The sequence below is a fragment of the Salmo salar genome, chromosome 03, assembly GCF_965601325.2.
Source record: "Salmo salar chromosome 03, fSalSal1, whole genome shotgun sequence".
Lineage (NCBI taxonomy): Eukaryota > Metazoa > Chordata > Actinopteri > Salmoniformes > Salmonidae > Salmo > Salmo salar.
In genome coordinates, this window is record NC_138293.1 from 19,238,564 (window position 1) to 19,258,259 (window position 19,696).

Consider the following 19,696-nt stretch of genomic DNA (forward strand, 5'->3'; position numbering starts at 1 on the left):
AACGTCTCTCGGCAAGTGTCACCTTTCCTCATGTAGGGTAGATGGATAGCGTGGCTGTTCTAGTGTTTTGCAAAATTACAACATATGCAGACAATTACTTTGCTATGAAATTAAATATGTCTGAAATGTGATTCTTAAGTGAATGTAGTTGATTTTATTGAATCGTTAGTGGATATTTGTAATAGACAGAAGCAATGAACAGATTTGGCGAAAAGTGGTCCATCTGCACTTAAAAACCCTTTATTTTCAGATTCTGGGGTATTTACTTCATTTTCTGCTGCTTTCTGACAATATCACCACCATGAATCAACCAACATCATTTAACACTCAAAATAGACATCTACATTTAACATCTAATTTCAAAACAGTCACAACAAGCACTCTGGGTTTGGTTTCCTAGGCGAATATCATGATTCACTTTTATTAAAAGCGTCATAACAACAGTTCATCGTACGATGTTCCAAAAAAACCCATTTACAACGTATGTCTGTAAACTTCAAGGCTAGTTAGAATTGAGGTAATGCTGTTCAGCTTGGTGGCTAAAAGAAAGAAAAAGTCCATTCAAAGATAAAAGGTACCTGATTATTTTACTCGTACACCAATGCATCATCAGAAAGAGAGTGAGACGAATTGATTGCAGAACTTTTTAATGTCATCATTTGTATGCAATTTCGTTTCTCTTTTTCACCAACACTTGTGGTTGTAGTTGTGTTAAAATGGGAGAGCGATGTTTGAAACATTCAAAAGCTGCCTTCGGTTATTGCTGTCTCCCTCCGCGTTGTGGGAGAGAGGTCTCTCCTCTGCTCGGCTTTGTCAGTGTCAGACTAAAAACAGGCAGGAGAGTCAGGGCCATCGGTCGCTGTGAAACTGGAAAACTGTTTCTAAAACCAGTGTGACTTGGAAGAGTCAGACAATATGGGTGTTAATAGTGGACAGAAAACTGGTACTGAGAAGGGTAATGGGACAGGAACGGTTGGAAGGTGACGGTAGGACCGTCCGATTGAGACGGGGGAACAGTCAGGTAGGATTGTTTAGAGTGTAAGACTACAGGAATAGACAGACGTGTGTGTGTGTGATCGTCAGTGAGAGACTGGGAACAGTCAGATTATTAGGCCATCTGATTTGTGAGAACTTCCTCCTGCTCTTCAAAGCAGAACAGTACAACAGCAAAATCTAAATTACCCATGATTCTTTTCATCAGCAGCATATAGACAGATGCTTAATGCCGTTAAATTGTGCGCCACTGGAGAGTTACGAGATGCTACTTACTGTCACAATATCCACCAAAAAATTAAATAACTGAAACAGAAAAGCAGCATAGCACTATTGGAACGATTAATTCCTATAATAATATTTGAGGAAATTTCCCATTTCATCTAGAATGCACCATTCAGTGAACAAAGACCAAAAATAACACCCTTTTAACATCCGCAAAACTCTACTTCAGTTAGCTTTTTCCCTGACTATGCCATTAACAATACATTAAGAGCCTTTAGCTACATATGCTCTCCCTGATTTACATTTTTACCTGTCAAAGAAACAAAAACAATGAAAACAAATTCATATGTTTGGATATCAAGTTGGTGTGTGGGGGGTCAAAGCCCAGTTAGATTCAGTCACTCTTCTCTTCCTCCTCAAGGGCATCCTCTCCTTCCTCCTCTTCCTCGGCCTCCAGGTCTTCTGGTGAGTCGGCTTCCTCGGCCAATGCGGAGGCCTCATCTTCTAGCGCAGACGACTCTGCAGTCTTCTCCAGGCTCTCAGCTGAGTCACTGTCATCAGGAGTCTCTGGGTCTGCGGTAGCAGCAGCAGGGCGGTCCAGGGCACCCTGGCTGGGCTCCTTCTCCTGGCCCTGAGCTCCAGAGGCAACCCCCATGGCTCCAGCCATGGCACTCTGCAGGTCGGCCAGGGCAGTGGGGGGGAAGCCAGGCAGGGTGAGACCTCCCAGGCCAGGGGGCAGGAACATGTAGGGGGAAAAGAGCCCCGGGGCCATGGTGGAGAGCAGGAAGGGATTGAAGGCCAGGGAGTTAGCCGACATGCCGGAGGCGGCCATAGCGGCAGCAGCCACATTCAGAGCCACGGCCTCCCCATTAGCCTTGCTCGACGCTGTCTCCTTCCCAGTGTCGTCCTTCTCCTCATCCCGCTCTTCTCCACCCTCCCTGGCATCTCTCTTCGATGTCTCGTCCGAATCGCCCTCGTCGTTGGTGCCGTTGGAGGCTGCAGCAGGCGTGGCTGCAACAGGGGTGGCTACAGCCAGGTTGCTGGCGAACAGGCCTCCCAGGCCAAACACGTTGGGCAGACCACCCATACCAGCCATGCCAGGCAGCACGAGAGGCAGCATGGCCGAGACGTGTTTAGCATCAGCCCCCCCCATGCCGGGGAAGCCCATGAGCTGCAGCTGCAGGCTCTGGAGGCTCTGTAGGCCCTGCAAGCTGGTGAGGTCCATGCCTCCAAACAGGCCGTTTATCAGCAGGGGGTTAAGGCCCCCAGAGGATGCAGCCTGGGCCGCTGTTGCCTTGGCGATCTCCGATTTGGGACGTCTTCCCCGACGACGGACGCCTTCCTCACGCACCAAGGGCCCAGTCAGGAGACGGTCGGACATGGCCTCAGGGAGGAAGCCCTAAGGAAGGGAGAGGAGACCACAGTTAGTTTGACCTTACACTCATGGCAGTCAATGACAATTTAGCATTTAGGCATCAATTTCTGCTCAAACAGAGTTCAAACTGCTTGTTGAAATTCCATCAGATAAAGTCAAAATATAAAACAAGTGCTGATTGCCATCATTTGATGGCTAAACAGGAGAAGGACAAATGACTCACCGATTGCTTGACAATGTCAGTCCACTCTGGAGCGACAGCAAAATCTGGGTTCTCCAGGAGCCATCTGGGAAGATCCTTCATGGGAGGGGCCATGGCACCACCCATCTGGGAAAGAAATGGGACAAAATGGTTCTTAAGCTACCAATACCTTCAGTTTGCCATGAAAAGCCAAATTAGGTCTTTGAAACTGTTGCTACACAGCGACCAATGCATTTGTGAAAATTGATTTGTACCGAAATGAGCCCAAACCTTTCTGTACCAAAATGAGCCCAAACCTTTCTGTACCAAAATGAGCCCAAACCTTTCTGTACCAAAATGAGCCCAAACCTTTCTGTACCAAAATGAGCCCAAACCTTTCTGTACCAAAATGAGCCCAAACCTTTCTGTACCAAAATGAGCCCAAACCTTTCTGTACCAAAATGAGCCCAAACCTTTCTGTACCAAAATGAGCCCAAACCTTTCTGTACCAAAATGAGCCCAAACCTTTCTTCCGTTTCTTCGGTTGACCACGGGAACCCTCTCTTCTCCGGTGAGCGTGTTGATGTCGATCTTGTTGGGGTTCCGGCAGCGGTGTCTCTTCTGCTTGGGTTTGGGGAACTGGGAGGAGAGGAGCGTCTCCTCACTCTTCTACAGTGAGGCAGACGGGGGAAGGGACAGGGTTTAGGAACCATGACAGGACATCTGAGATTCTTTAATACACTACAACCGTTACAAAATAGAATAGCTAAATGTTATATTTTGTAACCATAGTTGAATCACTGAAAGGGTTGTGGTAAGATTTGATTTAGGAAAGCGACCAGGGGGTTGAAGGTAAGTCATATGCCACATGAATGGATAGTTCCACTGGATAGGGAAATCTGATAAAAAATATTGTATACAAAAAAAATCTAGTACATACTGGTGTGTACGCAGTAGGCATGTCCATGGTGTATGTGGGGTGCTGTCTGAGCCAGTCACTCAGGTCTTTGTTAGAGGGGGTACCAGCCTCCCTGTCCTCCATAGCGCTGACAGAGGGGACACGGGCGGAGGTGCTGGGAATGTTGTGGCGGTGGGAACGTGGTGACATCCCCTCCACTGAAGCTTTGGTCCTGTCTGAATCTTCCTGTTGTGGGAAGGCAGGAGAAACTCTGTTCATTACCATGTCAAATTACATCATGATCTGTTCATTACCATGTCAAATTACATCATGATCTGTTCATTACCATGTCAAATTACATCATGATCTGTTCATTACCATGTCAAATTACATCATGATCTGTTCATTACCATGTCAAATTACATCATGATCTGTTCATTACCATGTCAAATTACATCATGATCTGTTCATTACCATGTCAAATTACATCTTGATCTGTTCATTACCATGTCAAATTACATCATGATCTGTTCATTACCATGTCAAATTACATCATGATCTGTTCATTACCATGTCAAATTACATCATGATCTGTTCATTACCATGTCAAATTACATCATGATCTGTTCATTACCATGTCAAATTACATCATGATCTGTTCATTACCATGTCAAATTACATCATGATCTGTTCATTACCATGTCAAATTACATCATGATCTGTTCATTACCATGTCAAATTACATCATGATCTGTTCATTACCATGTCAAATTACATCATGATCTGTTCATTACCATGTCAAATTACATCATGATCTGTTCATTACCATGTCAAATTACATCATGATCTGTCATTACCATGTCAAATTACATCATGATCTGTTCATTACCATGTCAAATTACATCATGATCTGTTCATTACCATGTCAAATTACATCATGATCTGTTCATTACCATGTCAAATTACATCATGATCTGTTCATTACCATGTCAAATTACATCATGATCTGTTCATTACCATGTCAAATTACATCATGATCTGTTCATTACCATGTCAAATTACATCTTGATCTGTTCATTACCATGTCAAATTACATCATGATCTGTTCATTAGCATGTCAAATTACATCATGATCTGTTCATTACCATGTCAAATTACATCTTGATCTGTTCATTACCATGTCAAATTACATCATGATCTGTTCATTAGCATGTCAAATTACATCATGATCTGTTCATTACCATGTCAAATTACATCATGATCTGTTCATTACCATGTCAAATTCACATCTGAGTATTTCTGTGATTTATTTAAAAAAAAAATTTTTATCAAATATATACTGAAAAAGAATAAACGCAACACCAGCTACTTCGAAGATTTTACATAGCTCACAAGGAAATCAGTCAATTGAAATAAATTCATTAGACCCTAATCTATGGACTGGGAATACAGATATGCATCTGTAGGTCACAGATACCGTAGAAACAATGGGCCTCAGGGTCTCGTCATGGTATTTCTGCCCATCCCATAACCTCACCTCCACCATGAGGCACTCTGTTCACAACTTTGACATCAGCAAACCGCTCGCCCACATGGTCTGCGGTTGTGAGGCCGGTTGGATGTACTGCCAAATTCTAAATCTACGTTGGAGGTGGCTTATGGTTGAGAAATGAACATTCAATTCTCAGGCAACAGCTCTGGTGGACATTCCTGTAGTCAGCATGCCAACTGCACGCTCCCTCAAAACTTGAGACATCTGTGGCATTGTATTGTGTGACAAAACTGCACATTTTAGAGTGGCCTTTTATTGTCCCCAGCACAAGGTGCACCTGTGTAATGATCATGCTGTTTAATCAGCTTCTTTATATGCCACACCTGTCAGGTGGATGGATTATCTTGGCAAAGATGAAATGCTCACTAACAGGAATGTAAACACATTTGTGCACCAAATTTCAGAGAAATAAGATTTTTTGTGCTTATGGAATATTTATGATATCTTTTATTTCAGCTCGTGAAACATATTTTTCTTCAGTGTAATTTGATGTTTTCATTCCTATCAAATTTATTTGAATGTAGTTTAGTCTAATTGAGAAAGCATGCCTTTTCCCAAAAAGATCCAATACGTACAATGTTCAGGGCATCTTACAAAAACGTTCAAAACTAAATCCATCTGTGTATTTTCTTTAGAATTATTGACATGTATTTCTCTAGTAATGAGTCCTGTACCGTGGCTCCTCTCATGAACAGCAGCTCCAGCCCCTCCACATTTTTCCTGCGGCCCCGCCTCCTCCTGGTGGGCAGGTCAGCCTCGACCAATGAGCAGTTGGCCCTGTGTCTGGAGGGTGTGGACGCCTGCAGAAGCTCCATCTGTGCCTTGAGGGCAGCAGGTGACACCATGCTGCTGGAGGAGCTCGCCGGGGACGGCGCTGAAGACTTGTGGTGCTGGTGCAGAATACCCTGGAAAAGATAAACCAGTATGGAAACTTTTAGAGTAAATGAATAGACTAAATACAATACCCGTAACAAAAATGGAAACTTTAATATAATACAGTCCATAGTGCTTTACATATTTGATTAATTTATATAAATAGATGTTATGATAAATACATTTTATTTTAATGATATCCATTTTACTCCTACACCTGATCCCATTGAGATTAAAAGTATTTAAAATCAGGGACCTGACCCAAAACTATAATTAAAAAATGAAACAATGCAGTTGTAAAAAGTGACGCATAATTCTCATTTCTGAATTGAGTATTAATTCCTAACTCTAAAGACCGTGCCTTGGTAAGATCCATGGCCTGGCTCTGGGACTCTGCAGCGTGAGACTCTCTGAGCTGGGCCACCATATCCATCAGGTTCCTGCGCTTGGCCACACGCTCCGCCTCTATCTCCACCTTCCTCCGCCTGCGACGACGCTGCTTCGGCAATGATATGCTCAGAGCATCCTCCTGTACGGAGGAAGGGAAGAAGAGAGGGATGATTAAGATGTGATCACAACAACAATTAAAATCAATGAAAGTAAATTGCAATGATGTAAGGAATGTGTTTTTATGATTAATAAAGGAATATCTATTTACAGACCGCATCAATACATTAACTTCAATCAATTTATTGTGAAGGACTAATATCTTGATAAATTGTGCAGTTAGAACAAACTAAACCTACTTTGGGAGGGTAGGGATAGAGTCTTCGGTTAGCAGTTTCGGGCCTAGCTAGCGACTTACATTAACCTGGGGCGACAGGGTGAGGTCCTCGCTGCCACTGAAGCTGGTCTGAGCGGCCGCTGCCATCGACAGTTCGGCCAGGCTTCGCCTCGGCATGGGGCTTTCAGACGTCATGGGGCCGGGGTATCCAGGCAACAGGCCCGGGAAGTCGAAGAGCTGGCGTCGGTTGGCGGGCCACTTGCCCATGATGACCACATCGCAGATGTTGTCCATGCGATTGATCATGACACGATCCTGGAAGGTCGGGACAGAGCAGAGAGAAATGGGTTCATTCTAGAGCAGGGGTTGGAACTTTTTATAGAATACCACTAGGGCACTGGACTAGTACCTTCATGATGGAGTGTAGTCTGACTTGAACAGGGTTTTGCTTGTTTTTCAAAAATTCTTTACATAAACTGATTCGTGTTATATCAATACAGAACTTAAAGGGAACTCATGGCTACCATGTTTATGTCTGTGTGTGCAGTTTGACAAAAGTATGTATGCTTGTCAGAAATCTCATTACAAAATCATGGATATTAATATGGAGTTGGTCCCCCCTTTGCTGCTATAACAGCCTTCACTCTTCTGGGAAGGCTTTACATTAGCTGTCGGAACATTGCTGAGGGGACTTACATCTATTCAGCCACAAGAACATTAGTGAGGTCAGGTACTGATGTTGGGCGATTAGGCCTGGCTTGCAGTCGGCATTCCAATTCATCCCAAAGGTGTTTGATAGGGTTGAGGTCAGGGCTCTGTGCAGGCCAGTCAAGTTCTTCCTCACTTTGTGCACGGTGGCATTGTCATGCCGAAACAAGAAAAGACCTGCCACAAAGTTGGAATCATCTAGAATGTCATTGTATGCTGTAGCGTTAAGATTTCCATTCACTGGAACTAAGAGGTCTAGCCCAAACCATGAAAAACAGCCCCAGACCATAATTTCTCCTCCACCAAACTTTACAGTTGGCACTATGCATTGGGGCAGGTAGCGTTTTCCTGGCACCCGCCCAACCCAGATTTGTTCGGACTGCCGAACAGTTAATGTGCTGACGTTGCTTCCAGAGGCAGCTTGGAACTCGGTAGTGAGTGTTGCAACCGAGGACAGAAGATTTGTATGTGCTAATTGCTTCAGCCCTCGGCGGTCCCGTTCTGTGAACTTGTGTGGCCTACCACTTTGCAGCTAAGCTGTTGTTGCTCCTAGACGTTTCCACTTCACAATAACAGCACTTACAGTTGACCCGCTAGCAGTTACGCTAATGCTAGTTAGCAACTTCCTTCAAACTGCAGACAGACATAAAAATGGTAGCCACGATTTCATCTGACTCCGGGGAAGTAGATAACGGGCTTCATTGCCAAAATATTGACGTATCCCCTTAACACTCTGTCCAAGGAGTACAGTCGTGGCCAAAAGTTTTGAGAATGACACAAATATTAATTTCCACAAAGTTTGCTGCTTCAGTGTCTTTAGATATTTTTGTCAGATGTTACTATGGAATACTTTAGTATAATTACAAGCATTTCATAAGTGTCAAAAGCTTTTATTGACAATTACATGAAGTTGATGCAAAGAGTCAATATTTGCAGTGTTGACCCTTCTTATTAAAGACCTCTGCAATCCACCCTGGCATACTGTCAATTAATTTCTGGGCCACATCCTGACTGATGGCAGCTCATTCTTGCATAATCAATGCTTGGAGTTTGTCAGAATTTGTGGGTTTTTGTTTGTCCACCTGCCTCTTGAGGATTGTCCACAAGTTCTCAATGGGATTAAGGTCTGGGGAGTTTCCTGGCCATGGACCCAAAATATCGATGTTTTGTTCCCCGAGCCACTTAGTTATCACTTTTGCCTTGTGGCAAGGTGCTCCATCATGCTGGAAAAGGCATTGTTTGTCACCAAACTGTTCCTGGATGGTTGGGAGAAGATGCTCTCGGAGAATGTGTTGATACCATTCTTTATTCATGGCTGTGTTCTTAGGCAAAATTGTGAGTGAGCCCACTCCCTTGGCTGAGAAGCAACCCCACACATGAATGGTCTCAGGATGCTTTACTGTTGGCATGACACAGGACTGATGGTAGCGCTCACCTTGTCTTCAACGGACAAGCTTTATTCCGGATGCTCCAAACAATCGGAAAGGGAATTCATCAGAGAAAATGACTTTACCCCAGTCCTCAGCAGTCCAATCCCTGTACCTTTTGCAGAATATCAGTCTGCCCCTGATGTTTTTTCCTGGAGAGAAGTGGCTTCTTTGCTGCCCTTCTTGACACCAGGCCATCCTCCAAAAGTCTTCGCCTCACTGTGCGTGCAGATGCACTCACACCTGCCTGCTGCCATTCCTGAGCAAGCTCTGTACTGGTGGTGCCCCGATCCCGCAGCTGAATCAACTTTAGGAGATGGTCCTGGCGCTTGGTGGACTTTCTTGGGCGCTCTGAAGCCTTCTTCACAACAATTTAACCGCTCTCCTTGAAGTTCTTGATTAGCCGATAAATGGTTGATTTAGGTGCAATCTTACTGACAGCAATATCCTTGCCTGTGAAGCCCTTTTTGTGCAAAGCAATGATGACGGCACGTTTCCTTGCAGGTAACCATGGTTGACAGAGGAAGAACAATGATTCCAAGCACCACCCTCCTTTTGAAGCTTCCAGTCTGTTATTCGAACTCAATCAGCATGACAGAGTGATCTCCAGCCTTGTCCTCATCAACACTCACACCTGTGTTAACGAGAGAATCACTGACATGATTTCAGCTGGTCCTTTAGTGCCAGGGCTGAAATGCAGTGGAATTTTTTTTTGGGGGGGGGGGATTCAGTTCATTTGCATGGCAAAGAGGGACTTTGCAATTTATTGCAATTCATCTGATCACTCTTCATAACATTATATGGAGTATATGCAAACTGCCATCATACAAACTGAGGCAGCAGGCTTCGAGAAAATTTATATTTGTGTCATTCTCAAAAAGTACAGTCGTGGCCAAAAGTTATGTACACCAAACATTAGGAACACCTTCCTAAAATTGAGTTGCGCGCAATTTTTGTCTTGATAATTCACCCTCTCAACGTCACACATACACAATCCATGTCTCAATTGTCTCAAGGCTTAAAAATCATTCTTAACCTCTTATGGACAGGCGTTCCGTTACCAATATCCAATGGTAGCGCCTGGCGCGAAACACGAAAAACCTTAAAAATGCTATAATTTCAATTTCTCAAACATATGACTATTTTACACCATTTGAAAGATAAGACTCTCCTTTATCTAACCACATTGTCCGATTTCAAAAAGGCTTTACAACGAAAGCAAAACATTAGATTATGTCAGGAGAGTACCCAGCCAGAAATAATCACACACCCATTTTTCAAGCTAGCATATAATGTCACAAAAACCAAAACCACAGCTAAATGCAGCACTAACCTTTGATGATCTTCATCAGATGACACTCCTAGGACATTATGTTATACAATACATGCATGTTTTGTTCAATCAAGTTCATATTTATATCAAAAACCAGCTTTTTACATTAGCATGTTTTGTTCAGAACTAGCATACCCACCGAAAACTTCCGGTGAATTTACTAAATTACTCACGATAAACGTTGACAAAAAACATAACAATTATTTTAAGAATTATAGATACAGAACTCATTTATGCAATCGCGGTGTCCGATTTTAAAATAGCTTTTCGGTGAAAGCACATTTTGCAATATTCTGAGTAGATAGCCCAGCCATCACGGCTAGCTATTTTGACACCCACCAAGTTTGGCACTCACCAAACTCAGATTTACTATAAGAAAAATTGGATTACCAAGAAATGGTCAGACAGGGCACTTCCCATATAGAATCTTCTCAGGTTTTTGCCTGCCATATGAGTTCTGTTATACTCACAGACACCATTCAAACAGTTTTAGAAACTTTAGAGTGTTTTCTATTCAAAGTTCTGAATGTTTTGTACACTCAATGTACATAGTGTACGCCTATCGTTCACTGACAGTTCCCACAATGTGTGTTTTTATATATTTGAATACATATGTTGAGAAAAATATATTTGTATATATTTTTTCATTTGTGTGTTCATTTAATTCACCACTACATTAATACATATGAGAATGTATATGGTTTACTACCAACCTTGGGCCAGAAGGATGAGGTGGTTCTCTCCTGGAGGGCCGGGATGGCAGAGGGCTCTCCGTCCTCGGGGCAGAACCCGTCGCGGGTCTCGTCTCTGGCTGTGGTGCTCAGTGAGGCGTTGCTCTCCTCGTCAAAGTTCTTCTGCTCTGAGGTGGCGCCCGCTGAAAAACAACAACAGTGCTTTGTCAATACCAGCCAGAGGAAAATCTACAAATGGCTTCAAATATAGTACTTCCTTAATACTAGCCACAGCAGAATACTACGAGAACCATACAGTGTCCTCAATGCAAGCCTAAGCAGCTTAATTATACAAACACACAGCCATGTAGTCCTTTCTAAATGCCATCTAAAGCAGACCAACTACACACCACCACTAACTGTTGTGGCTGGCTTCAACACAAAGCAGTAGACCCAACTCTTTGTCTAGACTTTTACAGACTCACTGTTGACGGTTTAAAATGAATTCAAACACCAATTGCCCTAAAATACTTATTTAAGCAATGGAGTTAGGAGTAGGACCTACCTTCAGCTTGAGAGGACTTCTCAGAATTGTCGTCTTCCTCCATCTTCTCCTCATCGGGCCCTTTCTCAGCCACTGGTTTAGGAGACTTGGCAGGGCTTCCTTCTTTCTCATCTCTCTCTTCCTTCTTGGTTCCCTGCTCTTCTGATGCTTTAGGATACTCTGGTTTCTCCTGGAATTCCAGCTTTTTGTCCTGGTCGTTGGTCTCCTCAGTGGGGGCTTTGTACTCCTTCTCGGGTTTGGCCTCCTTGGAAGTCTCTCCGTCAGCGTCGCCGTTGACCTCCATTTTCTCCTCTTTGTCTTCCTCCTCTCCCTTCTCCTCCTCCTCGTCCTTCACCTTCTTGGGAGACCCGGACTTCTCTTCCTTCTTCGCCTCCATCTCTTCTTCCTTGCCTTCATCTGGTTTCTCAGTTTTAGTACATGGAATGTCGTCACCTTCCTCTTTCATCTCCTTCCCTTCTTCCTCCTCTTGGACAGGTAAGGATTTCTCAGCACCAGCAGTAGTTGAGGCCAGCTCAGTGGAAGAGGAAGAAGCAGTAGAGAGAGCTCCATCGCGGGGCGGCTGAGGCACCCCAGCCGATCCACCCTTGGTGAACTTCCTGTGGGCCTCCAGGAAGCCCAGCGCAGGGTCGTTGAGGATGTGGTAGTCAGTGCGGCTCACGCCGTGCTTGGAGGCGCCCAGGAGGAGGTCGAGGTCGTGCCGGCCGCAGTCCCACCACTCGGGCAGGTCGGAGCTGGGCTGGCAGAGGCGCAGGCGCTCACCCAGCAGGGGATTGGGCAGCACCTGCTCGCGAATGCGACGCAGCAGCTCAATGCGGTAGAGGGTGCGCGAGGCGCGCTCCTCCGTGATGGGGTCGATGATCAGGGTAGGGTCTGGGAGCTCTGCCAGACAGAAAAGAGGGAGGGAGGAAGAGGGTGGGGGTAGGTAAGGAGTAATAGGGTGGGGGTAGGATGGGAGGAAGGAGGGTGGGAGGAAGAGGGTGGGAGTAAGTAAGGAGTAAGAGGGTGGGAGGGAGGAAGCAGGGTGGGGGTAGGTAAGGAGTAAGAGGGTGGGAGGTAAGGAGTAAGAGGGTGGGAGGTAAGGAGTAAGAGGTTGGGAGGGAGGAAGGAGGGTGGGGGGAGGTAAGGAGTAAGAGGTTGGGAGGTAAGGAGTAAGAGGGTGGGAGGTAAGGAGTAAGAGGGTGGAAGGTAAGGAGTAAGAGGGTGGGAGGTAAGGAGTAAGAGGTTGGGAGGGAGGAAGGAGGGTGGGGGTAGGTAAGGAGTAAGAGGGTGGGAGGTAAGGAGTAAGAGGGTGGGAGGTAAGGAGTAAGAGGGTGGGAGGTAAGGAGTAAGAGGTTGGGAGGGAGGAAGGAGGGTGGGGGGAGGTAAGGAGTAAGAGGTTGGGAGGTAAGGAGTAAGAGGGTGGGAGGGAGGAAGGAGGGTGGGGGGAGGTAAGGAGTAAGAGGGTGGGAGGTAAGGAGTAAGAGGTTGGGAGGGAGGAAGGAGGGTGGGGGGAGGTAAGGAGTAAGAGGGTGGGAGGTAAGGAGTAAGAGGTTGGGAGGGAGGAAGGAGGGTGGGGGGAGGTAAGGAGGAAGAGGGTGGGAGGTAAGGAGTAAGAGGGTGGGAGGGAGGAAGGAGGGTGGGGGGAGGTAAGGAGTAAGAGGGTGGGAGGTAAGGAGGAAGAGGGTGGGAGGTAAGGAGGAAGAGGGTGGGAGGTAAGGAGTAAGAGGGTGGGAGGGAGGAAGGAGGGTGGGGGGAGGTAAGGAGGAAGAGGGTGGGAGGTAAGGAGTAAGAGGGTGGGAGGGAGGAAGGAGGGTGGGGGGAGGTAAGGAGTAAGAGGTTGGGAGGTAAGGAGTAAGAGGTTGGGAGGGAGGAAGGAGGGTGGGGGGAGGTAAGGAGTAAGAGGTTGGGAGGGAGGAAGGAGGGTGGGGGGAGGAAGGAGTAAGAGGTTGGGAGGGAGGAAGGAGGGTGGTGGGAGGTAAGGAGTAAGAGGGTGGGAGGTAAGGAGTAAGAGGTTGGGAGGGAGGAAGGAGGGTGGGGGGAGGTAAGGAGTAAGAGGGTGGGAGGTAAGGAGGAAGAGGGTGGGAGGTAAGGAGGAAGAGGGTGGGAGGGAGGAAGGAGGGTGGGGAGAGAGAGAGATGGGGAATGGAAAACAGAGGGGATAGAGAGAGGTGTTGAGAAAGGAAGAGTTGTTTGTCTTCTCAGGGAAAGGTCCTTTGCTTTAGCACAAGCAAATTTAACTACGAGTGAGGGTTGTTGTAAGGAGACACAACAGAACTAGATAATTGAGGGCCCTTACCTGTGTTGGTCTTGACCTGCATGCGACACACCCGCTTGCACATGGCCACGAAGGAGAAGTAGTATTTCTCCAGGCTCTCGTCACTCTTCTTGTCCAGCCGGGCGAATGCCCTGAACTGGGTCCAGTCAAAGCGCTGGCGGTCCGTGTCATAGATCACACCAAACGTAGACACAACCCGGTAGAAGTCTGATTCCTCACGCCTGGTCCACCTCAGGGAACAAGACAAGGGAAGGGTTAATCCAACAACCAATGGGACAAAAAGCAATGCATGAGTAGTGTATTGATAAGGAGACTGGAGCATTGTGGGTACTGTAGTACAGTTAGAAGTAGGGCTTCTCAAACGATCATACAGGAACAGTTGATATTCGAGAGCTTCTTGTAGTTCTAATGCCTTCTATACAGCAGGCTAACAAATTCTACTGTTTATTATACACAAGTCATCATAAACTGTTCATATTGTTTATCTTGTACAGCATCAGTCATAAGAGATCTATACCTCTGACGCCTCTCTTTGAAGGCGGCCGGGAGCCCCGTCGCCTCAGGCATAAAAGCTCCGCCCTTGGCCATATAAGGACTTCCCTCTGCCATGAAGGCTCCGTCCTCCTGCACGTAGGCCCCTCCTCCGTCTGTGACCATAGAGAAGAGATGTTCTCGGGGCCGGCGGCGGCGTCCGTCAGGCCGGGCCATGGCTTCCTGGCGGAGCTGCTCCCTCTTGTGTGTGCGCTGGTAGGCCGTGATGAGGCGGCGGAGTCTAGCGGTGAGGGCCGAGGCCGCCGGCCAGTACAGACGACCCACCCCTCTGCTGCCTGCTACATTCTCACCTGGTTTAGCTGGGAGGAGGAGGAATATTATTATTATACACACCTGGTTTAGCTGGGAGGAGGAGGAATATTATTATACACACCTGGTTTAGCTGGGAGGAGGAATATTATTATTATACACACCTGGTTTAGCTGGGAGGAGGAGGAATATTATTATACACACCTGGTTTAGCTGGGAGGAGGAGGAATATTATTATACACACCTGGTTTAGCTGGGATGAGGAATATTATTATACACACCTGGTTTAGCTGGGAGGAGGGGGAGGAACATTATTATACACACCTGCTTTAGCTGGGAGGAGGAGAAACATTATTATACACACCTGGTTTAGCTGGGAGGAGGAGGAACATTATTATACACACCTGGTTTAGCTGGGAGGAGGAGGAATATTATTATTATACACACCTGGTTTAGCTGGGAGGAGGAATATTATTATACACACCTGGTTTAGCTGGGAGGAGGAGGAGTATTATTATTATACACACCTGGTTTAGCTGGGAGGAGGAATATTATTATTATACACACCTGGTTTAGCTGGGAGGAGGAGGAATATTATTATTATACACACCTGGTTTAGCGAGGAGGAGGAGTATTATTATTATACACACCTGGTTTAGCTGGGAGGAGGAGGAATATTATTATACACACCTGGTTTAGCTGGGAGGAGGAGGAATATTATTATACACACCTGGTTTAGCTGGGAGGAGGAGGAATATTATTATTATACACACCTGGTTTAGCTGGGAGGATGAGGAATATTATTATTATACACACCTGGTTTAGCTGGGAGGAGGAGGAACATTATTATACACACCTTGTTTTTGCTCGGAGGAGGAATATTATTATACACACCTGGTTCTAGCTTGGAGGAGTATTATTATTATACACACCTTGTTTAGCTGGGAGGAGGAGGAATATTATTATTATACACACCTTGTTTAGCTGGGAGGAGGAGGAATATTATTATTATACACAGCTGGTTTAGCTGGGAAGAGGAGGAATATTATTACACACCTGGTTTAGCTGGGAGGAGGAATATTATTATACACACCTGGTTTAGCTGGGAGGAGGAATATTATTATACACACCTGGTTTGTTTAGCTGGGAGGAGGAATATTATTATACACACCTGGTTTAGCTGGGAGGAGGAGGAATATTATTATACACACCTGGTTTAGCTGGGATGAGGAATATTAATATTATACACACCTGGTTTAGCTGGGAGGAGGAGGAGGAACATTATTATACACACCTGGTTTAGCTGGGAGGAGGAGGAACATTATTATACACACCTGGTTTAGCTGGGAGGAGGAGGAAGATTATTATACACACCTGGTTTAGCTGGGAGGAGGAGGAGGAACATTATTATACACACCTGGTTTAGCTGGGAGGAGGAGGAATATTATTATACACACCTGGTTTAGCTGGGAGGAGGAATATTATTATTATACACACCTGGTTTAGCTGGGAGGAGGAGGAACATTATTATACACACCTGGTTAAGCTGGGAGGAGGAGGAGGAACATTATTATACACACCTGGTTTAGCTGGGAGGAGGAGGAGGAACATTATTATACACACCTGGTTTAGCTGGGAGGAGGAATATTATTATACACACCTGGTTTAGCTGGGAGGAGGAGGAATATTATTATACACACCTGGTTTAGCTGGGAGGAGGAGGAACATTATTATACACACCTGGTTTAGCTGGGAGGAGGAGGAACATTAGGACTACTAAATGAGTCTGCATACTGTTGAGATGATTCTGAAGAGAAACTTTGGTTTCTTTGGATGCGCACATTGGTGGTTTGATACAAAATAGAAATGTTTAAATGAAATGATGGATCATGAATGGTAAATGATCCTCTGATTTGTATCAGATTGCTAGCAAATGTCATTGTCAACCTTTTTGTTCCACTTATCCCAAATGGTGTTTTGTAATATATGACAAAGCTAGACAGGCCAGTCAATCACTTACATTCACCACTCTCAATGACCACAGTCTCCTCTTTGTCATCCAGGGGTGAGTTTGCTAAGTCCTCCATCTCATCTTTAAAGGTCATGCGGAGAGGCTTGTACTCTGGGTCTTCATCCTCTCTGTACACACAAAGAACCAGGGATGGAAAGAAAGAGAAAGAGGGAGAAATGACTTCAAATTAAAAACAGAATGAAACAAAGGAGCGGGGAAAAGAGGGGAACACGGGAAAGAAAATGGAAAGATGAGGGAGATGGGAGGTCAGAATGAAAAAATAAAAAAAGCTGGTGAGAGAAAAGATGAACAAATGGAGAGAGACAGGAGGAAAAGAGGAGGAGGGAAAAAGTGGAGGGAAAAAGTGGTGGTGGTGAATATTGGCTGAGTGTCTTACCCCTCTGGACCATCTGCCATCATGTCCGCCCCCCTCTGCTCTGCAGCGATGGCCTTGGCGTCGGGCATGCCCACCCGCTCCAAGAAACACAGCGCAGGGTCAGCACGCATAGAGTTATACTTCTCATAGCCTGGACAGACAGACAGGAAGACAGACAGGAAGACAGACAGGAAGAGAATGAGAAAAAATGGGTAAGACAGTGATTGAATTACTGAGTTCTACTTTTCACATCGGGGGAGGAGGAGAGAGGGAGTGGGTGAGAGATTATTGAATTATTACCACTGGGAACCTACATGCACAGGAACAAGGCCTAGAACTAAGTCCAGTTTCAATGACAATTCACATTGGAACTATATAGGCTGCACACACCTAGCCGTCAATCCCGAAAGACAACGAACTGCAATACCACGCCAGAAAGATCCGCTTGCATTCAAACAGAGCTAAAACTAAACCATTATGAAGTTCACAGTTAGAATAAAACCCAACTGCCGTCCGTATGAAATGCAGCTGAAGAGGAGAGAAAAACAGACCCAGACAGAGGGCAGAGCCTGTTGGAGTGTCTGACTGGTTGTTTCAGTGGGCAAGAAAATCTTTGTGTCTAAGTGTGTGTGCGCCTTTGCCCAAGTGTGCCAGCGAACGAGAGAGAGAGATGCCCGTTGAAGTCCTCCAAGCAGAACAGATAAGAGCCTGCAGATCCTACTAAGCACGGTGGGTGGGAGGAGGGAGGGAGGAGGGAGGGAGGAGAGAGGCACAGGCTGGACAACCGTGACAGTGAGCAGACCAGACCAGGCCATCAGCCCCCCGCCCCCAAAGCCCCCGGCAGAACATCACATTTCAATTAGGATTTATGTGGTGACACATTGTTCCTAACCGCTGCTGCGCCCCGAGCCTAGCGCTAATCATGAGGGGGTTTATAGGCCATCACTCTTCCCTCTTGCAGTCCTGGAGAGTGCTGTGTGAGACAGTGTGTGTACGTTGTGTAGGGTGTGTGAGTGCTGTGTGAGACAGTGTGTGTATGTTGTGTAGGGTGTGTGAGTGCTGTGTGAGACAGTGTGTGTACGTTGTGTAGGGTGTGTGAGTGCTGTGTGAGACAGTGTGTGTAGGGTGTGTAGTGTGTGTGAGTGCTGTGTGAGACAGTGTGTGTAGTGTGTGTGAGTGCTGTGTGAGACAGTGTGTGTAGGGTGTGTAGTGTGTGTGAGTGCTGTGTGAGACAGTGTGTGTAGGGTGCGTGAGTGCTGTGTGAGACAGTGTGTGTAGGGTGTGTAGTGTATGTGAGTGCTGTGTGAGACAGTGTGTGTAGGGTGTGTGAGTGCTGTGTGAGACAGTGTGTGTAGAGTGTGTGAGTGCTGTGTGAGACAGTGTGTGTAGGGTGTGTGAGTGCTGTGTGAGACAGTGTGTGTAGAGTGTGTGAGTGCTGTGTGAGACAGTGTGTGTAGGGTGTGTGAGACAGAGAGCAGCTTCCTCCCCAGGCCTCCCAAGTGAATGAGGATTATGATTAACTATAGGCAAGCTCTATTGTATCCATTTGTGTTTGAGACAGCACCCGGGGGGGGGGTGTGTGTGTGTGTGTGTGTGTGTGTGTGTGTGTGTGTGTGTGTGTGTGTGTGTGTATGCTCGTCAGTGCTGAGGCACAGGGTGGCAATTACAGAGAATAATGACAATTATCCCAAATTAATATTAATCACCATCAATATAATTACCACTATTAAATCATTACAATTCTAGCTTGTAATCTTGTTTGGCACTGTAATACAATTGAAATGGTCCAATGTAAACCAGCTAGCTCATAGCTAGCAGAGATCAAACAGAACACCGTCTAACCATGAAGTAGAACACCTCCACACACTGACAGCCTCTTCTCAGGCGGCTGGACATGGCCACCAATCAATCTCCTGACGTCTCACTGAGCCAGCTGTGCTCCGCGGTCGCTATGGGAACACCAATCAAGCTGAAGAAGCCAGGGTGTGTGTGACGCAGAGGGGTGGGGCTTACCGTGTTTGAAGACACCGATGAGCAGCGATCTGTCTGCCTCGCTGTCCCACCAATCGGCGGGCACCTCGGCGTGGAAAGGATGAGGGATCCAGATATCCATTTCACTGTGGCCCCAACCAAGGAGAGGGAGAGAGAAAAAGACAGGCGGAGAGACAGGCAGAGAGACAGGCAGAGAGACAGGCAGAGAGACAGGCAGAGAGACAGGCAGAGAGACAAGCAGAGAGACAGGCAGAGAGACAGGCAGAGAGACAGGCAGAGAGACAAGCAGAGAGACAGGCAGAGAGACAGGCAGAGAGACAAGCAGAGAGACAGGCAGAGAGACAAGCAGAGAGACAGGCAGAGAGACAAGCAGAGAGACAGGCAGAGAGACAGGCAGAGAGACAGGCAGAGAGACAAGCAGAGAGACAGGCAGAGAGACAGGCAGAGAGACAGGCAGAGAGACAAGCAGAGAGACAGGCAGAGAGACAGGCAGAGAGACAGGCAGAGAGACAGGCAGAGAGACAAGCAGAGAGACAAGCAGAGAGACAAGCAGAGAGACAGAGCAGAGAGACAGGCAGAGAGACAGAGCAGAGAGACAGGCAGAGAGACAGGCAGAGAGACAGGCAGAGAGACAGGCAGAGAGACAAGCAGAGAGACAGGCAGAGAGACAGGCAGAGAGACAGGCAGAGAGACAGGCAGAGAGACAGGCAGAGAGACAGGCAGAGAGACAGGCAGAG

The 19,696-nt window shown here is 46.3% G+C and overlaps 1 protein-coding gene across 2 annotated transcripts in view; it reads right to left on the minus strand.

Annotated features, from left to right (window-relative positions):
- Positions 1-218: 218 nt before the first annotated feature.
- LOC106598783 (ATP-dependent chromatin remodeler CHD7) overlaps positions 219-19,696 on the minus strand; it is a 76,103-nt gene continuing 56,625 nt past the window's right edge. For both annotated transcript variants that reach the window (XM_082973336.1, XM_082973337.1), the window contains exons 21-34: positions 18,981-19,084; positions 16,989-17,118; positions 16,601-16,719; positions 14,297-14,630; positions 13,801-14,009; positions 11,526-12,404; positions 11,003-11,163; positions 6,903-7,136; positions 6,459-6,626; positions 5,899-6,129; positions 3,715-3,918; positions 3,300-3,443; positions 2,817-2,921; positions 219-2,617 (exon numbers count right to left, since the gene is read on the minus strand). In XM_082973336.1, the coding sequence (XP_082829462.1) occupies positions 1,613-2,617; positions 2,817-2,921; positions 3,300-3,443; positions 3,715-3,918; positions 5,899-6,129; positions 6,459-6,626; positions 6,903-7,136; positions 11,003-11,163; positions 11,526-12,404; positions 13,801-14,009; positions 14,297-14,630; positions 16,601-16,719; positions 16,989-17,118; positions 18,981-19,084 (4,027 nt within the window). In that variant the 3' untranslated portion in view covers positions 219-1,612. The remainder of the gene's footprint in view (positions 2,618-2,816; positions 2,922-3,299; positions 3,444-3,714; positions 3,919-5,898; positions 6,130-6,458; positions 6,627-6,902; positions 7,137-11,002; positions 11,164-11,525; positions 12,405-13,800; positions 14,010-14,296; positions 14,631-16,600; positions 16,720-16,988; positions 17,119-18,980; positions 19,085-19,696) is intronic.